The sequence below is a fragment of the Myotis brandtii genome, unplaced genomic scaffold (genome assembly GCF_000412655.1).
Source record: "Myotis brandtii unplaced genomic scaffold, ASM41265v1 scaffold637, whole genome shotgun sequence".
NCBI lineage: Eukaryota > Metazoa > Chordata > Mammalia > Chiroptera > Vespertilionidae > Myotis > Myotis brandtii.
The window spans coordinates 106,608-127,596 of NW_005370439.1; the positions used below are offsets into that span (position 1 = coordinate 106,608).

The window sequence follows — 20,989 nt, forward strand, 5'->3', positions numbered from 1 at the left end:
TCCAAAGGTCAAGGAAATAACCTTTTCATTTCTTACACTGAATGTTGAAAATGCGGATATTGTTACCTGCATCAATTAGTATTATTGTGATGAGTAAATATAGCACTGAATATAAATTTCACAGCAAAATATCTAAAGTATTGTAGAAAAAATATACCTACTTTGAATTTTAAAAAATGTGGGGGTGAAATCCAAATATTTTGTAGTTAAATCAAGTGGTTATTTAGCCTAATACCACTAGGCACAAATCACTTATATTTTCTGTCTTCTTTCCCTTCCCCAAAATGAAAGCTATATAGGAAAGCCTATTCACAGCTTTCTTTTTTTAAAGAGGGGCGCGCGCGCGCGTGTGTGTGTGTGTGTGTGTGTGTGTGTGTGTTATAAATAAACAGATTAAACATCTAACCTTCAAAAGCTTACAAATATTCAAGAGAATACATCAAAGTTGTTTGTTTGTTTTTCATTCTCATTTTCATGGCATTGTGCTAGGCCTTGAGAAGGAAAGATTATAAAAATATTTTCTACATATGAACAATTAATGTACAGCCTAGAGATAAATTCATAGATATTACATTTGACCTGATTACAGTCATTTTTATGCAAGATTCTGTGTAAATATCCTATTTAATTTTCCATTACCTTTTATTTTTGTGTCCTGGGTATAAAAATTTGCAATCCTTTAGTCCTCTAGTGAACTAACTATTAATATCAGGATGCTCCTTGATGATTTGGGTCTAAAATCCCCAATATGTAGAAAAAAAGTCTTAGCTTTTAAGTTATTTATGTGGTTGTAGGTGGGATAATTAAATGTTGGATACTAATTGTTTATTTCAGTACTACCCATTAATTCAAAAGATACATATCATATTGTATGTCTATCACATACATTATACTTTATGAGTGATCAATCAACACTAGTATCTGATTTCAGAGCTCACATTTTAGCTTAATAAATGGGTACAGAAAAAATAACTAAAATATGGTGGCCTTATTCTCTTGGTCCAAATATCAGCTGATTGTAGCAAGAGTGTTTCTATTTCCATGTCTATTAAAAATTTCAACTGTCTATTAAAAAGCTGAGCGACTCACCACTCTCACTACCCAGCTTTGCACACACAAAAATCAGTCTGGGTTAAAACTTGAACTATATTTCTCTTTTGTTAGTTATCTTTTTTATTCTTAAAAATAAAATGCATGATAATGGATTCCTGGGAGAGTTGAAAATATCGTTAACTTATGTTTCACTTACATTTTTTTATTAAATTTAGTGGGGCAACATGGGTTAATAAGATTATATATGTTTCTTTATTTCATTATTTTTTAGTGGCCTAAATGAATTTATCATCAGAGCTCTTGATTGCTTTTATTTTTTACTTTATGTTTATTGTTGACACTAGTATAGATGTTCCCGTATAGGTTTCAAGTGTATAATTCTGTTATTCATCAGCTGTATGTTGCATTGTTTGCCCATCACCCAAAGTCAAATCTTCTTCCATCACCATATATTTGACCTCCTTTATCCTTTACTACTCCCCAAACCCCACTTTCCTCTGGTAACCACCATACTATTGTCTGTGTCTATGAGTTTTGTTTGTTTTTCTTGTTTGTTTATTTTTAGCTTTCAGTTTTATACCCCACATATGAGTGAAACCATATGGTTCTTAACTTGTTCTGTCTGACTTATTTCACTTAGCATGATATTCTTAAGATCCATCCATGTGGTAGAAAATGGCAGTATTTCATCTTTTTATGGCGAGTAGTACTCCATTGTACATGTGTACCACATCTTCTTTATCCAATCATCTGCCATAGAACACTTTGGTGTTTTCATGTCTTGGCTACCATGAATAATGCTGCAACGAACATTGTGGTGCATATATTTTTGGGAATGAAAGTTTCCAAACTTTGAGGGAGGGTAGATGCACAGGAGAGGGATTGCCGGGTATTATGACAATTCTATCCTTAACTTTTTAATGTATTCTTTATTTTAACAACATGTGCTGATGGGGGAGAAACGCAAAAGTACTCGCTCTTGAATCTGTTTTGTCTTCACCCCATAAATAATGGGGTTGAGCATAGGGGGCACCACTACATAGAGGTTAGCTATTAGAATGTGGATGTGGTGAGGGATGATTTTACCCCCAAAGCGATGGACAAAAAATGAAAAGAATGCTGGAGCATAGAACATAAGTATGACACAAATGTGGGAACCACATGTACTAAGAGCCTTACATCTGGCGGCCCAAGAAGGTATCCGAAACACTGTGAGAAGGATCATTGTGTAGGACACAATGATAAACACTACATCCAGTCCTGTAGAGAGTAGAGCCACAGTCAGACCATAAATTATGTTGACATTGATGTTGTCACATGCCAATCTAGCAATACCCATGTGCTCACAGTAGGAATGGGGAATGGTGTTTCTCCCACAATATGTAAGTCGGTATACCAGGAAAATAAATGGAAAGCATATGACAAAGCTCCTGATCACAGCTGCTATGCCAATCTTCCTAATGACTGAGGAGGTAAGGATTGTGGTATATCTCAGTGGGTAACAGATGGCCACATAGCGGTCAAATGCCATGGCCAGGAGAATAGCAGATTCTGCCACAAAGATGAAATGTATGAAGAACATCTGAGATACACAGCTACCAAAGGATATATCCATGGAATGGAACCAGAAGATTGCCAGCATCTTGGGGGCTGTTGCTGTGGAGAGCAGGACATCTGCTAAGGCCAGCATGGAGAGGAAGAGATACATGGGCTCATGGAGATTACACTCAGTCATGATTAAGAAGATTAGAAAGGTATTGCCTACAACAGCCACAATGTACATAGAGCAGATAGGGATGGAGATCCAGGTGTGCGAATCTTCCAGTCCTGGGATTCCAATCAGGACATACCACATATCCTGGGGATCGGTATGATTGTAAAAGGAAGGCACCATCTGTGGCTGCATATTCCAGGCCTAGTACCTTTACTGAAAGACCATGGGGCTGACTGAGGATTCAGGAGCACCGCCTTTGGCTGAAAGATATCTGATCAAATGGTTTTCCCCCCCAATATATTGTTCTCTGTGAAAGAATAAGGAGATGGGTTAACTAGCCTAAAAGTGCACTCTGACTCCTTCCATGGAAGAGTTAAATATATCCTGGAAAAAAAAAGTTAACATTTCATAAGTTCTTAATATGTTATAGTACTTTATGTATATTAACTTATTAAATTTTCATGATAGACTGTTAAAAAGACTTTTACAGTAATCCATGACATGGATACTGTTATTATTTCTATAGATGAAAAAAGAAAACATCCTTTAGACCTTCAGCCTTTTGCTGGTCCCACTGGATTCAAAGTCAGGCAGGATAAACTTGAAAGCTCTGATCTTAATGACCAGTCAATACTCGCTATAAAAATAAAACTAGATATAAGCATGTCATTGAATTTTTCATTGATCACATCCCTGAGTAAACAGACAGATGTGAAATTGAATTATACTGCTGATGGAAGAGGAAAAAAAAATAGGTGTTGACAAAATAGATCTCAAGAAATATGTCACTTATGCCCTTTTCAACATTGATTGATTTGATGCTAAGCCCTGTGCTAGGCATTGAGGACACAGGTGAATTAATTGATCCCTGTCTTCCAATCAATACAACCCTTAAAATTGTAGGACTGACATTAAAAACTATATTTTTAATGCCAAATTGAGTTGGGTTCTTAAATGTATATGATTAGCATGTGGTGAAGGAAAATCATTTTAAACTACTTGGGTCACTGATTGAAAATCAGACAATATACTTTGTACTTCCAAAGACCACCACAGCAGCAAATCACTTAATGCTTTCACATTATAAAGCAGGAGTCTATAGTTCTTCAATAAAAGGAAGGGGAGGTAATTTATTGATTACTATTTGTATAAGTTCCCAAAGAATGTAGACAGAAGGAAGGGAGATGTTGGGTGAAAAGTCAGGCTAGGAGATACAACATTAGGATAAGCTGTAAAGTGTGTTTGTATACATATAGACATAGATATAAACCAACGTGTAGACATAGGTACAAAATAAATGGATGACAAGTGGCTCCCATCCTCCCCCAGTCTCAATTCTCAATAAAAGTAAGCTAAATATCTTATTTTTTAAGGTTGTACATAGGCTTCAGAATGACTACCTTTTTATTTCTTGATTTTACTGCAATCCAGTGTATTAACCATTGTACAGTATAGTTTTACTACCTTTACTTTTATTTTTATTAGGTCTTCAATATCGTAATCCCCTTTTTTATATGATTGAAAAGTTTGGCCTCTGTTTTTTTGTTGGAATATATAATACTCAAATGGTCATTCTATTATTCTTTTATATAAGTTGCAGTGTAATTCTTTTAAAATAATAAAATATATTGATATGCATAAATATATGGATCTACTTTAATTATATAAATTAATTGTATAACCATTTAACATATAGCTATGATTAATTGTTTGAAAATTTTAATGGGCTTTTGATGCTTCGGGGAGTGGGATAAAGGATAATTTTGAGTAAATCTATACAGACCTATGACAGAGCCATATATGTGAGTGTAGTGCAATTGTGGAGGTGGGGCTTATAGTAAGAGAGGTTTCATAAGGACATTAAGGTTGGATGGGCTAGAAGGGGCCAATGGGGGAAAAAGGGGATATATGTAATATCTTCAACAATAAAGAGTTAAAAAAAAGATTGGGGAGATAAGAGTCTAAGTAATAGAAAGAAATACAGAAATGTAGATGGGAGGGAGGAAAAGAAATTTTGCAAGTGTTCTTCCAACTCTAATCTGTTTTGTTTTGTTAAGTTTTAGCATTATCACTTGTGATTGCCTAACTTATAGGTCTGGGGCTCCTTGTAGCATTAATTTATAATATTACTAATGGAATATTCTGACTAAATCTTTAATAGATGCATGGAGAACTGTGTGGTAATACAAAAAGTGTGCTTCTAGGGCCACATAGAGTTGAATTTAAATACTGGCTAAGTCATATTCTGGCTGCATGGCCATTTAAAAGTTACTTAATTTGTGGTTCAGTTTTTATTTGTAAAATACCTAAAAACAAGCACCAATTACAAATGTGTATCAACTCTGAAGTTAGTATTTTAGGATGTTCACTACATAAACTAGATATGATTCTATTGCCAACAACATATGCAATTAGGGCACTAGCAAAATTACCATCATTAAGACTAAAAATTTCATTTTCTGGACTTTAGGCTTATGAGCCAGTATACAGAGACTGAACTGGTTTAGGATATCCACAAAAGCCATGGTTTGTTTTCCCATAGTGAGCACATGATACCAATTGATAATTTTCACCCCAAAACTATAATTTTACTTTTATAACATACAGGAAGTTTAACATACTAATAATGGACAGTTGGGCTTAGAAATAGAGTATTCTTGCCCTATCACCAATGTAACATCTTTGTTATATAGAAAAGAGAGTTAAATATCTGAATTTCAGCTTTTTCTAGCCCAGTACCTGATGTGTAATGAATATTCAGTAAATTCTATGAAAAAAATCATGCATATATGTATGTATATGTATATATGTGTCCCAAAAATGTACATAAATTTTAACAGCTGATAGCTGTTAAGTGAAAATGAAGTGTATTTTTAATAAACACGACCTTTGTAATGATATATTTATAGTGTATGTACATTTTTTGGGACACCTGTGTATATGCTTTATCTTTAACTACTAAACTTGTTAAATAACTGAGCCTTGTTTTTAACTACTGGAATATAAGTTCAATGTATACAAACACTACATTCAGATCTGCATGTCAAAGAAAAATGACCATTACATTAACATATTCTAAATGAAAAATACATGTATTTGTGCTCTTTGCAGAGGTCCCATTTAATAAAAGAGCACAAAGAGATACTACAATTGCAGGTCAAGTTCAGAGTTAAAGTCACGTCCAATGCATCATAGGTCAGGGTTAAAGAAACTGCAAGATGATTCAGATCCAGAAAGAATGAGCAGCTTCTACAGTTTCCTGATTCCCCCCCTTCCCCCCCCTGGTGTCTTTATCTATGTCTTCACTAAGCATAACTCAGTTTACTTACCTTTAGTTTCTAGGATCCTGAAAGTTGAGTGGAGAAAAAAATGAAAAGCAAGATTTTCACAACACAAACAGGAATCTGGAACTCTCTATTTATACCTTCTTTTAGGCATCTCCCCGGAGGATTGCATTTTATTCCTCTTCTAGAAAAGAGATGGCCTCAAGCTGGTTCTGGTACATAGTCCTCAGGGAGAAGCACCCTTGCTTTCTCATCCTCTACAATTTATTCAGCTGCTCCTCTGGAGAGCATCCTCAGACACTCAAATTAACACATGCAACTAAATTCCAAGTTTCCTTTACATGTCAGAGACTCGTGCTACTGCAGTACAAGCTTCCACAAGCTTTCAGTGCCACCTGTGGAAGAATTGTATGCTCTTAGAAGGCTCCTAAAACTGCATTCTGGCATCTTATTTACTTTGAAATGTTTAGGCTGCTGAGCTTGGTCACATAGTCAGCATCAGAGGGGTCCATAAATTCTACCAGCTACTATAAAGATCCCTTTCATCCTTTGAAACACATTTTAAAAGTTTTAATGTGGGTTACAGTTGGAGGAAAAAAGAGATAGACACAAGTTCCACTATACTAATGGGATTTAAAAAGATAAAGTAAAATATATATATATAAAAAACATCTGGTACAACATTTTTGTCTCTTCAATGATTAATGTTGTACTCTTCTATTTTCTGTATAGTGAATTAAAAGGAGCAATGATGAGTACAATAAAATAAAATAAAATAAAATAAAATAAAATAAAATAAAATAAAATAAAATAAATAAAATAAAAATAAAACTGACTCCATGAAAATGAAAGAGATTTGTGGAGAAAGGAATGCTTCCTCATTAACTTCTTTCAAATGGAGCCTCCCAAATAACCCTGATGTGCTCGTATTTAACAAAGACTTCCTGAAAACTGCTTTCACCTATATTAGCATAGATTCCCTATAAATGTAATGACTGACCATCAGCTGACCTCGATTGGATGATCAATATCAGACAAATGGCCAAATCGGCCAGTCAGTTACCTGGACATGTTTGTAATTACTGGCTGAGAGAAGCTGTATGTTATTACTCAAGTGTGAATATTGTCTGGAAAGACAGCCACAAAATGTCCCCTACATTTCAAATGCTTTATATCCAAAGATATTGAAACTAAAAATGATGGTTTATTGAATAGCTTCTCCCAGTGGTTTTAGATATAAAAAAGGACAAATACTTATTTTCCCACCTATCCTTGGAAAAGAAATTAAGGGAATCAAAGCATAGTAGAGGAAAAGAGACTGAGGAAGAAGAGTGAGAAATTAGGTGACAATAGAAATTGGTCTCTACATCTGACTTTCTGATGGTGACCAGAACAAAGAATGGAGGCACAGGTTGAGGCTGTCGGCTCTACTTATTCTGATACTTTCCAGTCTGAAGACTCTGCAGCCATGGTTATTTAATCTCTGAAGATTTTTGTTTGTTTGTTTTTTATCAAAAGGGTTTGTAGATAATGATTTCAGATACATATTTTCTTCTGGATATAGTTATGTTTTTTGATAAATAAGTCTTGGTAGATAATATTTTAAATACCAGAGGGCTGTAAATCATTGCTAGTTTAAAGCCCATTTCCAGTAATATCCTATACAGATAGATTAATTATTACTTAAGACCTTCCATACATTTAGTCTCTCTTATAGAGATGTCTCTGGCCCATTATCTGAAATACTTGGGTCACATTTTTAGGAAAGTAATTTTCTAGATTTTAGAAAAATTACATGGTCATATTCTTGATATTAGGTAACAATATTATTGGGGTATTGATGAGTCCCTCATAGTCAAATAGATTGATATTATTTCAACAAACATAGAATATTTAACTATGCAAATACCCTCACAACAGTTTATGTACGGTTTTGTCATTGCTTTAGGCCAGCCTGTGCAGCCAAAAGCTTCAGATTTCAAAGTTCCACCGATTTCAAAAGAATGAATAAGGGATTGTAACTCTGTAACTAAAATAATGGTAGAAATTTCATGGGCCTTGGTTTTCTGTAAATTGAGGGTGATGAACTGGTTGGGATTTTTCCTTTAAATATGCTTTAATATTTAAGTTTCTCTAAGCTGACCTTCCATAGCTATTTTATAGGCAAGAAAGATTCCTGAATGCTAGTACATCAGCCAAAAAGTGAGAGAGAGAAAGTCTAATGAAAGCCTTCACCTCACCATAGGACCCAAATAAGAAGAGACTAAAAGAGATCCTCTGTGCTCCACCTAATCATCCTTGCCTGCCTCCCTCCCTCTCCCTGAACCGCTGACCAACAATTGACCTTTACACTCTTGTTATGATTTTGCCTTTTCTAAAATGTTACAAAGTTAAAATCTTGTAAATATATGTAGCCATCTCAGGATGTCTCCTTTCACTTAGCAATGTGCATTTAAGGTTCTTCCATGTCTTTTCACAGCTTGATAGCTCAGTCTATAAACAAAGAATATTATATTGTATGAATGCACCACAATTTGTTTATCCACTCATTTTAGTTGCTTCAAATTTTTGCAATTATACATAAAGCTGCTATAAACATGCATGTGAATATCTTTGTGTGGACATAAGTTTTCAACTCAGTTGGGTAAAATATCTAGGAGTTTAACAGCTGGATCACATGATAAGGCAAAGTTTAGTTTTGTAATAAACTGTAAAACTCTTCTCCAAAGTGTCAGTACCATTTTGCATTTCCACCACCAATAAATGAGTGTCCTTATTGTTCTGCATCCTCCCCAGCATTTGATGTTGCCAGTGTTTTGAATTTTAGCCATTCTAATGGGTGTGTAGTAATATTTCATGACTGTTTTAGTTTGCACTTTCCTACTAACAAATGATATTGAACATATTTTCATGTAATTATTGCCATTTGTATATCCTCTCTGGTGATGTGTCCAGATCTTTTGATCATGTTTCAACTTAGTTGTTTATTTTCTTATAGTTGAGTTTTAAGAGCTCTTTGTATATTTTGAATAAAAGTCATTTATCAGATAAGTATTTTGCAAATATTTTCTGCCAGCTTATAGCTTGTCTTTTTATTCTCTTAACTTACTATGAAATCATATATATATTTTCTGGATACTTGGTGGATACTGTCAACTTTTACTGTGTCTATTGTTCTAGGAAAACTCTTGTATAATTTTCAAATTCCTAATTTTAACCAATTTCTCTTTTATTTTTATCTTCCCTATCTTTCTAGAACTTCTATTAATGAGTTTTTGGTGTTCTTGGATTGACCTTTTATACTTTATTTCTCCAAGTTCCCATATTTAATATTTAATTATTTTGTTCTGCATTCTTAAATCTATCTCCTGAGACTTCTATTAATTTTTATTTCATCTTTCATATTGCTTAATTTCAAATAATCTTTGTGTTATCTAATTGCTTCTTATTAATAATACTCTGTTTTCGCCCTGACTGGTTTGACTCAGTGGATAGAGCATCGGCCTGTGGAGTTAAGGGTCCCGGGTTTGCCTCCAGTCAAGGGCATGTACCTTGGTTGCAGGCACATCCCCGGTAGGGGGTGTGCAGGAGGCAGCTGATTGATGCTTCTCTCTCATTGATGTTTCTAACTCTCTTTCCCTCTCCCTTTCTCTCTGTAAAAAATAAATAAAATATATATTTTTTAAAATATTAAAAAAATAATACTCTGTCTTATATCAAGGATGTAATATGACTATTTCATTAAGAGTATTATTTATGGACTTGTCTTCATTTTTAAGTTTTATTTTCTGCTCTAAATTAAACCTTCTGCACTCAGTTAATTTTTAAAATTTGTTTTGGATATGTTATTTTTGTATTGGTGTATTTAATCACAGCCCTGGTAATCCTTTGCTGTCCCTCCCTATTTTGTGGTGAAGGACCAAGAATTTAGTAGGGATTTCTATGAACTTGGTGGGATTTGTTATCTGGTCAGTCACTTTGTAGGTTGCTGAGAAAGGAGCTTCCCCAATTAGGTGAATGAATACTCAAATGCCAGTATCTGTTTGTCTTTTCTTTTGAGACAGTTTTTACTGAAAATAATCCCCAAACTCTTTAATTGTGGAATATCAGTCTGATTAGTATTTTAGGAGATAAATAGGAAAGTGTTTTCCATGAGCTTCAGCATTCAATATGTATTATTTTACATAATTCTTCTATTTTATATATATAACACCTTAGTCCTTATATTCTTTGTACCTAATTCCAAAAATATGAATCATATTTATCTCATTTATTATTGGTTTTTTTGTTGTAGTTGTTGTTTTTTTGCCAGACTGAAAAAGGAGTGGGTATCTGGATACTTTCATTAGGAAATCTCACACTGATGTCCACCTTTTCGATCCATGCTCAGTCCCGCACTGAGTTTTTCCAGGGTTGTTCGATGCAGATCATTTTTCTTCTCATTAGTATTCCCTCCTGTAAATACTTGGAATTCATATTTACCTATCTTGTTTTGTCTTTTGAGAATACTATGTAAGATTTCCTATCTTTATAAAATTTGTTTTAATAAAAACCACTATCGTTTCCTCTCAGTGTATCTGCATGTAGAACTATAAGTTTATTGGATTATAGAAAATAGCAGAAATAAAACTTTTCAATCTGCCAAGTTTACATGTAAATTGACACTTTAATATTCCTTAAATTTGCGTTGTATTACTAAATTAAGCACAGAAATGTGCATAAATACTGATACAGATTGATGAATTGGCACACAATCAACAAAAGCTTATGAGCAACACTCTGAACAAGAAAGAGAACACCGCCAGCATCCCAAAACTAGCATAGACTCTGATTCAGTAGGGCTGGACTGGAGCTTGAGATTCTGCATTTCTTTAAGCTACTGATGTGCTGAGGGTACAGGACCAGAAACCACACTTTTAGTAGAAGAGCTTTAGGACACCAATTACCACTGCAAAGGAGTTCTTGACTGGGTTGTTTTGTTTGTTTATTTATTTGTTTTCAATTTCCAATGGAGTCATTCTAGAAAATGGATGTATTTTGGTCTCTATTTATTACTCTAGCAGATTCTCCCCTTTTCAAATAGTGGTCACAAATATCCTGGGGAACAAACACATGGCCTCATGTATAAAATCTTCTGAGTCTATTTAACACTAAAGTTTTGATAGACCTAGGAAAATTAGTCAGTATAGTGTACCATGAGCATCTCCTGGTGAATTTATTATGAGTAGATTATTTTTACTATAAGCTTGTTTCCTCACTTCCAAGAATCACTGATCTTTCCCATCGTGGCCCTTAGCTTTTTGATTTGGGGGTAAATCCAACTGAGGCTAGACTTGCTGATTTCCTGCATCCTACTGTCACCTCACCCAAGCCTATATTCTTTTGAAGGAGAATATAGGGGGCAACCTGGGGGTGGGGGGTAGCAATCTGAATCTGTGCCAATAACCAGTATCCTAAGTCACATTATTGATAGCCTATAATTAAGTCACTGCCCCTTCCTTAGGCAATAATCTATTTTCCTAAATACTCCCAGTTTCCAAGAGCCACAAATGAAGAATTTAACAGCTTAGTCAGAGAAGAGGTCACTGGTACCACCCAGACCAGGACTTCAGCTGTAATCTTACTTTCCCATTTTAACTAACTTAAGTAGGACTGCAAAAGCCCACCACAAAAGCCCAGAAGTTAGGAAATAAGAATTTTAGGAATATATATAAAGAGTATTCTCATTGTATAAGGGAGTTCAGGCTTTGGATCTTCGAATCCCCTGAGCCAGCAGCGCTGCTTTGAATAAAGCTGTTTTGTTATTTTTGCCCTAATCTCCGAGTACTCGTTGTGTATTTTCTGGTCACCTGGTAAATTCTGCAACACTTTGGCTTTCTCCTTATTAGTTCTGACTTTATTTAAGGGAGCAGTGCACAATGGCATGACAGTTTGCCTATAACAAAACCAAAAAGAGGAGAATGTGTATTTCTCTAAACTCACTGTGTTCCTTTAGTAGTGTTTCCCACTCAAGCTGGATTGTAGCCTTTCAGGTCTCATAATGAAGTCTGGTCAACTCCTACAAGGTTACTGTTTCTCACCGGCTCTCCAGGTCACTACTTTGACAACACTGTCAGGACTTAATTCATGAATGAAAGGTTTCTTATTTCATAAAATTGGCTTTCTGAAATCTATGGAAGAATGTTTCTGCCTAGTTTCTCAAAAGACTGCAAAGTGCCAGATGGTGCTTTTAACACCTGTGATACGTCTATCTGTTCTCACTGTCAGGACCTGAGTGGATGACTCTGAAATGGTCTTTCCTCCCTAGGAAGAAGTGTAGTTATTTTACCAGTTAGCTCCCCATGATAGAAGCTTCAAGAAAACAATTAAAAATAAAGACTTTATAAACCTCTTCCTTTCTGTGTAAAACCTAGTAATCATAGGAAATTTACTTTCACCAGCTTTCTTTACTCATCTTCCTTCCTTTGGTTGACCTCCTTCCATTTTGTCATGAATTTTAAACATTCTGAGGTACTTCATAAATCTCATCATCATACTAAAACTATATAGTTCTAAATTAAACTATGATTTCTGAGAATACACCAGATATCTTCATGCCTATTTTTCACAGCCATTATTTCCAACTATGTTGGTTTTATGAATTGCCATAATCTAAGGTACAGATACTCATAGTGTAAAATTCTCAGATGAACCCTCATACTCACCATATTAAACATGACTCTCAGACCAACCACTCAGGTGTGTTGGATATATAACTCTATTCCTTTAACTCAGCATAAGTTCATGTTGGTACTTCCATCATGCCTGGGAGGTGGAAAATATATCCTGCTATTGCAGAGGTCCCTGCCTCCCCAAGATTGAGTCAGCTCTGAGGAAAGGTCATTATATAGTATCAAGGCATTGAAGGGAACTTTTCTGGTTATTGAGCAACATGTGCCCAAAGATTATGTGTGAGACACCTACATGACCTTTACAGCTTCCATAGCTAACTGCTACTTTCGTTCTAAAATTGATCCATACAAATCTTATGAAACTGGCCATGTTTCAGTCTGTCGATCTGGCCCATGCAGGTATCCATCATCATTAGGGCACTAGTACAATATTTGACATTCATATTAACCTAATTAATTATAGCACAGTTATTTTGGTTCTGTAGCAAGAGGATAAATCCCATTCAATTAGCAATTAGAGTACAGTTATTTTTCATCCCCATGTTAGACACTATTTTAACTCTGGTATCTTTGGCTAACTCCTCATTGATTTCAGAAAATTTGCTCTCTTCTCCTTCTAATTAACTCCCTATTCTAACCCTGGAGTCCTAATTTATTACCCTGTGGATAATTTTCTATTTTTATTTCTGGCAAAGATACTTTAGTCTGTTCAGGAAATGTAGTCTGTTCTGGAAATTAAGCCAATATTTTTTCTTTTTGAGACAGAGTCAATAAACAGAGATGAATTAATTGAATGAAATACAGAAAGGAGAAAAAGGCATAAACAGATTATTTTAAATAAAAGTTTCAAATACATATGTTAGATTTATATAAAAAATATTAAGATATACTTGCTTTCTTGGTGTAAAATTAATGCATTAATCTGTTGAGTGTTAATACTTTCCACCTTATGTATCTAAGAGATTATAGGAAGATAAAACCAATTACTTCTCTTTATCCCTATAGACAACTGATTCCTTTTTTTTTTCATAAACTCAGGGTCAGTCATAAGCACACAGTTTCATTTGTTTAGGACATTGTTTTGGATTTAAAAGCAAAGGATTCAGAGAAAAATCCACTTCCAGCTACATAATAACATATAACAAAACATAAGGCTCTCAATTTAGAGTAGATGTGGTAAAAGTTGAATTGCAAGTCGTATTTGATTGTATGTTCTTTTTATAAACTATACCTGCACTGCCTAGTACAGTGGTCTTTTAATATTTAAATATAAATTAACTACAGTTAACCAGAATTTGAAAAGGACGTGCACAGTTGTACTATGTATATTCCAAGTGCTCAATAGCCATATGTAGCTATTGATCTACTTATTCTATATTATAGAACATTGCCATCATTTTAGAAAAATTCTGGTTGGACAATTCTGGTCCAGATAGTAACCACAATATTCCTGCGAGTTTGGAACTTTTTTCATTTTGAAGATTAATTAACTATATCTCAGAGAATTAAAGAAGCTGCAAGTTATATACTTTTGAAACTATAAGACCTAGGATTTGAATTTACTGCAAAGAAAATACTTGAAAAAATATTTTGGGGCGCTTAACTACTTTCATACTTTCTTGAATGTTATTGTACTTGTGGAATAACTTACATATGTTTTGTTTTGCACAAAGCAACAGTTGATAGGGTTTATGAAATGTTTCAGATGGAGTCTCCCACCTCCAACGCCAAGAACAACTCATTTCCAGGTCATAGATAAAAATGGAAACTGTTTGTAGGTCATCCGCTGTCTACATGTAAAGTATGTTTTAAAACCAAGAATCATGGACTCAGGACGAAAGCTCTAACTCTAACAAAATTTACTTTTGTGTACTTACTATTGTTGTGTCTTTTTATTTCTTAAAAAACCTGAGTATCTCAATGAATTTTCAGAGAAAAAAGTCTGAGCATTCTGCTACGAATCTGTTGCGTCTTGACACTGTAGATGATGGGGTTCATCAAAGGTGGGAAAAGGATATAGATGTTGCCCATGAGGACATGGACCATGGGAGAGAGATGCTTGCCAAAACGGTGCACCATTGTTAGGCCAATGATAGGGATGTAGAACACCAGGACAGCACAGATGTGGGAGATGCAGGTCTGAAAGGACTTACGCCGCTCCTCCTGAGAGGCGATTGCCAGAACTGATTTAAGAATCATGACGTAGGAGAAAAGGATAAGAACAGCATCCAACAATAGTGTGCAAATGACCAGCATCAGGGCATAGTAGCTATTGAATCGGATGTCTGAGCAAGCTAGATGGAGAAGGTCCTGGTGCAGGCAGAAAGAGTGAGAGAGAATGTGGGGATGGCAATAATTTAAGAACTTCAGGCGAATGATGACCGGAGGTATGAGTAGTGTACTCCTACATAAGATTGCCACCCCAATTTTTATGATTTTGTCATTAGTTAGGATGGAGGAGTATCGTAGTGGGTGGCAAATGGCGATGTAGCGATCAAAAGCCATAGCGAGGAGGACTGAGGACTCCATGAAGGACAGGCCATGGATGAAATAGGACTGGGCAATACAGGCATCCAGACTGACTTCCTGGCTGAGCCCCCACAGGATCCCCAGCACCGTGTGCACTGTGGACAGCCCCATGCACAGGTCAGTGAGGGCCAGCATGGCCAGGAAGTAGAACATGGGCTGGTGCAGGCTGGGCTCAGTCCGGATCACATGCAGCACCAGGCAGTTGCCCAGAAGGACCATGGCATAGATGGCAGAGAAGGGGATGGAGATCCAGGGGTATTGCTGCTCCAGGCCAGAAAACCCAGTGAGATGGAAGGAGGAGAAATTCATAGTAGGGATTATTGAAGCAATCACTCTGGAACTGAAATACATCTTCCAGGCAGCAAGAGTGTTTATTTCAAAGGAAATGATTCAATTTCAGGTGAGTTAGATAGAATTTTGAAGTAAACTGTGCTATGCTAAATCAACTGACTTGACAAAACATAGCCAAGCAACTCTGTTTTAGAGGCATATTACCTGCTGTGTGGAAGAGAGGGGTCTTTTTTGGATGTCGTTTAAAAGTCATTATTCATCCACTGGCAGGGCTCAGAGCTGTCCTTAGAAGCCACATGTAAGAACCAATAGTTTACAGTAGAAAACTAATTTTCCGAAAAGATATGGTGCCTGGGACATTTTCCCAAGGATGCTGGTAAAATTGGGAGCTGAGGTTCTCCAAATAATTCTCCCCTCCTCCCTCCAGCTCATGAAGCATTTAAGAATAATCCTGGAATTTTAATATTATAAGTGCATTTAAATAGTCATTTCATACCCATCGTTTCCTATGTTGTGCTGCCTCCAAATGCATTTTTCCTCCATATAGTATTTAATGAAGGTGCTTCTGTTTTATTCCACTCCAGATGACATAGCCAACAATTACTTTTTCTTCCTTGGTGATAGACAGGGAAGAATATTTATACACAAGACCTTTGGTGAATGATTTCCCACAGGAGCGCTGTCCCTCTGAGATGTTAGACTCATCTGTGCCTTTGGGGCACAGAGACTTAGGTTGTAGATCCACACCCTCTGGCATTAGTCCATTGTATTCTGTGAACTCATTCATTCATTCAATCGGTCCATTGAGTATTCATTTAATATGCTTTTATGGAAGAGATTGAGCAATTGTTTTTTCTTCCTTAGAATTTGCCATTTTATAGACCAGAAGGTTAATGTCAAGTAGCTGTCTAGAATTTTAAAAGCCTCATTGCAGTAGAATTGATTGGCTTCTCCTTCACATAATTTTCCTGCCTTAAGTTCTGGCCCTGAAAGTCTTCGCAAAAGATTTAAAGGCTCCTAAAGTAGATAGGTGTTTAAAAGTTCATACTGGCTTTCCTGTTTGATTTAATTATTTCAATGTGTTAAAGTAGCATCAGATTCTGGCTTGCTTTTGTGACCTATTCCTCATCTTTATTATTATATAACTTAGCTCACTATTTTAATACATTTCCTCCATCAAATGGAATTTCTTTGCCCTTTAAAGAAAAATTGGTCAGCTTTTAAACATTTATTTTTCAAAATTACCATTTCCCTTCTTTTATGAGACTTTTCTATTGATGTTCTCTGCTTAAGATGGTTTTTCACAAAGTGGAGACAGGGGTTGAGGTAAAGTTCCTCAATCTTTGCTTCCTCTTGTAAAACAGTCTTACCTCACCCTACGCATCTCCTCTAGTTGGTTGTTCCTGGGTTTTATCCTTTATAATAAATTCATAATAGTAAGCTAAAAAAAAACACAGTCTTAATTTTTTTCCCTCTGCATCTCAACCATCACTTTTCAGGAAACCCCTTAACTAAAGCATGTTCCCATATATTTTATTATTTTGATAACATATTTATATTTATAAACACTGCACAATTATAGAGGTACAAAAATAAGATAAGCCCTAGTTGGTTTGGCTCAGTGGAAAGAGCATCGGCCTGCGGACTGAAAGGTCCCAGGTTCTATTCTGGTCAAGGGCACATGCCCAGGTTGTGGTCCCGACCCCCAGTAGGGGGCGTGCAGGAGGCAGCCGATCAATGGTTCTTTCTCATCATTGATGTTTCTACCTCTCTTTCCCTCTCCCTTCTTCTCTGAAATCAATAAGAATATATTTTTTTAAAAATAAGGTAAATATAAATACATTGTAAAAATGCCACATGCATCCTTACTGCCACACACTATCAGTCTTGTGTCGTTGAATATAAGGTTTAGATGACACATAAAACAGACGCTGCCCTAGGAATCCTTGCTGACCTTGGGTACAACATTCAGATTTCAAATAAGATTCCTACAATTCTGACCCAGACATATAGACAAATCCCTGGGATTGAGGACAAAAGAATCAAAGGATGTAGGCATACATTAAAAGCACACACGCTCATTCAGGCTTCTTCAAACTAACCACAAATTTTTATGGTGCCTCCATTGAGAGTATTAGCCTTTTAGCAATAGAAGATCAATAAATGTTGGAATTTTTTTTTTGAAATTCTATTTTAAGATGTAGATGGGAGTCAGGAGAGGACAGTGTTGATGAGACCAATCAATGAAGATTTCAAGAGGAAAGTGTTCAGATATGTCAGATGCACCATATGCTCCACCTGCACTAAAAAAGAGAGAACAAAAAGGCCAACATTTCCCCAAACATCATGCTGTGTTATGCTACCTCAAAGTCATGGTGCATAATATATATATTTTTTAAAATTGTAGCAACCAGAACATTGCCTGGCATAAAATAAATAATTAAAAAGAATAAACAGCCGTGAATTTGAGTCTGATGAAGTGATAGGATTCTGGTACTCCCTCTATGTGCTTTGTCTAGAATTCTGGAATGTTCATTTAGAAAGCACATATGTGATCAAATTAAACACATCATATTTTCAGGGGACTTTTTTCTTATTCTTTTCAACTCAAACTGACCCAAATGTTCAGGCATCTGTACTTTTATTTCTATCATTGAAAATAATACCCTATGTTATTACTTTTCAAATTAGATAGGTTAATGACCAATAGTCTTTGCTTATCCTAAAGGCATAGAGCAAGAATGTTGGGTCTAAAAATCAGTGTCTTTATGATTATATTGAATAGAAAACATTGTTGTTATTTTTTAAGACAGTCCAGGTTTTTGTTTATTCTTCAGTATAATTATTTAATGACACCCAAACAGGAATTGCTTTGAACAATTAATTAATTATATTGCCACTCTGAGAGATAATTTCTCTAATGGTCCCATCTGTCCACCAGCAGGGGGCAGAAGTAATCCATTGACTCTTCTCCTCCCTCCTTCTCCCTCCCCCGCCCCTTTCTTCAAAGAAGCATAAAGCAAGTTTGTTTCAATCCTGGTTAAACATAAGTGAGGCCAAGCATTTTAGCTCTTAGCATGGCTAAAGAACTAAGAACCTTCTGTAAGGCTAATCCAAAGAATGTGTGTTCAGAGGTTCTGATATCTAACACTGGAGATAATTTTTTCACCACAAAGCCAGAGTAAACTTGAAATTTCAGTTTACATGAAGTGTTATGATTATTAAAGTGAATGAGCTCTTTATTATATATTATTTCTTTGTTTATATATTTTTATGATATATTTATACTTTTCTATTTATATTGTGTAAGTTATCTATAAATGTATTATTATTATGATTAAAATATTGAAACATTATTATCCATAATTTAGAAACATGATAAATATTATATTACATGGTACATATGTTTAACTGTTGCCATCTGTGTATTTAATACATTTTCCTTAGGATTTGTGTGATTTGATTAAAGTATGACATAAATACAGGGAGTTTACCTGTTTTATTTTAACATTTTTCTATATATAAGAAAATGTGAGACAATTTAAATAAAAAACAGATATAATAAAATGACAAACACATCCGCCAAGGGGTCCCAGATTAGAGAGGGTGCAGGCCGGGCTGAGATACACCCCCTCCCCATGCATGAATTTTGTGCACTGGTCCACTAGTAAATATATAAAGTATTACACATATTTAAAATTGTCCCCAATGAATTGTAGAATAGGTCAATAAAATCTAATTCAGACCAATAAAATCTAATTATAGAATAGGCCAGTAAAATATAATCCAATAAAATGTTATCTCATTTTCAAGATAAAGAAATTTGTAAAGATTTTCTAAGAAATTAAGTACTAAAACCCAGGTAGGGGAAGTTTTCTGTCATTATTTATTCAAATAGGTTTTCCATTTCTTGCTCTCTTCTTCTTCTGGCACCCCCATTATACAAAGGTTGGTATGATTAAAGTTGTTCCAGAAACTCCTTACACTATTATCATTTTTTCCCCTTTTTTAGTTGTGCTGATTGGGTGTTTTTTGCTTCTTTATGTTCCAATGATTTGACTATCTGTTTCAGCTACTCTACTGTTGAGTTCCTGTAATGTATTCTTCATTTCAGTTAGTGTGTTCTTCATTTCTGACCGGTCCTTTGTTATGTCTCCTATGTATTTGTTGGAGTATTTACTAAGTTCATCTACTCTTCCCCTAAATTCATTGAGCATCTTTATAAGCAGTATTTTCAACTCTGCATCTGGTAGAGTACTTGTCTCTATTTTGTCTAGTTCTTTTTCTGGAATTAAACATTTGAGACATTTTGTTTTTGTGTTAGGATTTTGTCTCCTCAGTTTGTCAGCCTTCCTCTGTTTGTTTCTATGTGTTAGGTAAAACTGCTAAGTCTCCCAAGCTTGGTAAAGTGGCTTTATGTAGTAGAGGTCCTGTAGGGCACAGCAGTGCAGCCTCCCCAGTCACCTGAGCTGGGCACTTCAGGTCCACCCCACATGTGAGCTTTGTGCACCCTCTTGTTGTAGTTGAGCCTTGATTGCATTTGCCACATCAATGGCAGGGATTTACTACCAGGGTAATAGGCTACTACCATGGAGGATCTGCTATGCAGGGGCTGACCCCATGGAACAGAATACAATTCAGTGGAGCTCAGGTACTCACCTTGTCCACACCTTGAGTGTGTTGCTCAGGGAGGTAATTGGGTGGTGCTTCCACATTACCTGAAGCCATTCACCAGGTGTGCTGGCTCTGGGGCCTCCCAGGAAGTGCAGGCCAAGATCAGCAGCTGCCTGTGCCCTTCTTGGGGCCACCTTGCATGAGCTACAAAGTGATCTGCAGATGGCTGCTACTTGTGCTGGATTTGGGAAAGGCCACACTCTGAACCAAGGCTGGCGGTTGCTAGTGCAGGGAATGGGGCCACTTAGGGAGAGGTATGGGGCACACAGAGGCCAGATTCTGCTTGTTTGAGAGGTTTTTAGGAAAGTTGGCTGCATGAGCCAAGACAGGCCTTTGGGCCCACAAGTTGGGTGGGGTTTCAAGGAATCACCAGGGCAGGTTGAACAGTGTTAGCCATGTTGATTTAGACTCAGCCATGTCATCTGCCTCCTTACTTTGTGGTGGGAGGGCTCAGCAAAGGAACAGTGGCTTCTGCCAGCACTTCTACCCGGAAAAAAGGTAGAAGTGGTAAGTCTGCCCGACTGTTGTTGTTGATTTCATAAGCCTCTATAAATTGCTTTATTTTTTGCTAGTTCCAATATTTTTTTTATCCTATGCACTTTACTGACAAGCATGCAAGGGTGTCAGTTATCAATGGATTGCCTCTCAATTACAAATCTACACTTAATGGGCTCTTCTATGATAATGGAGATAGACTCTTAAAAATTCCAGTTGACACAATGATAAGTTGTGCTGGTGAATCCCTAGGGGATTCTCTTCCTAGTTCTATTGTG

General features: G+C 35.9%; 2 protein-coding genes across 2 annotated transcripts; both read right to left on the reverse strand.

Moving 5' to 3' along the window:
- Positions 1-1,987: 1,987 nt before the first annotated feature.
- LOC102256046 (olfactory receptor 52Z1-like) lies at positions 1,988-2,959 on the reverse strand. The gene has a single exon (XM_005880415.1). The coding sequence runs from the start codon at positions 2,957-2,959 to the stop codon at positions 1,988-1,990; it is 972 nt and encodes a 323-aa protein (XP_005880477.1).
- An 11,680-nt stretch (positions 2,960-14,639) lies between these two features.
- Positions 14,640-15,602, reverse strand: LOC102256350 (olfactory receptor 51V1). Its single transcript, XM_005880416.1, has one exon. It carries the CDS (start codon positions 15,600-15,602, stop codon positions 14,640-14,642), a length of 963 nt encoding a protein of 320 aa, XP_005880478.1.
- Positions 15,603-20,989: the final 5,387 nt, after the last annotated feature.

Bases quoted from the DNA above. Each gene is read 5' to 3' on its own strand.
- LOC102256046 (XM_005880415.1), bottom strand. From the start codon at position 2,959: ATGCAGCCACAGATGGTGCCTTCCTTTTACAATCATACCGATCCCCAG.
- LOC102256350 (XM_005880416.1), bottom strand. From the start codon at position 15,602: ATGTATTTCAGTTCCAGAGTGATTGCTTCAATAATCCCTACTATGAAT.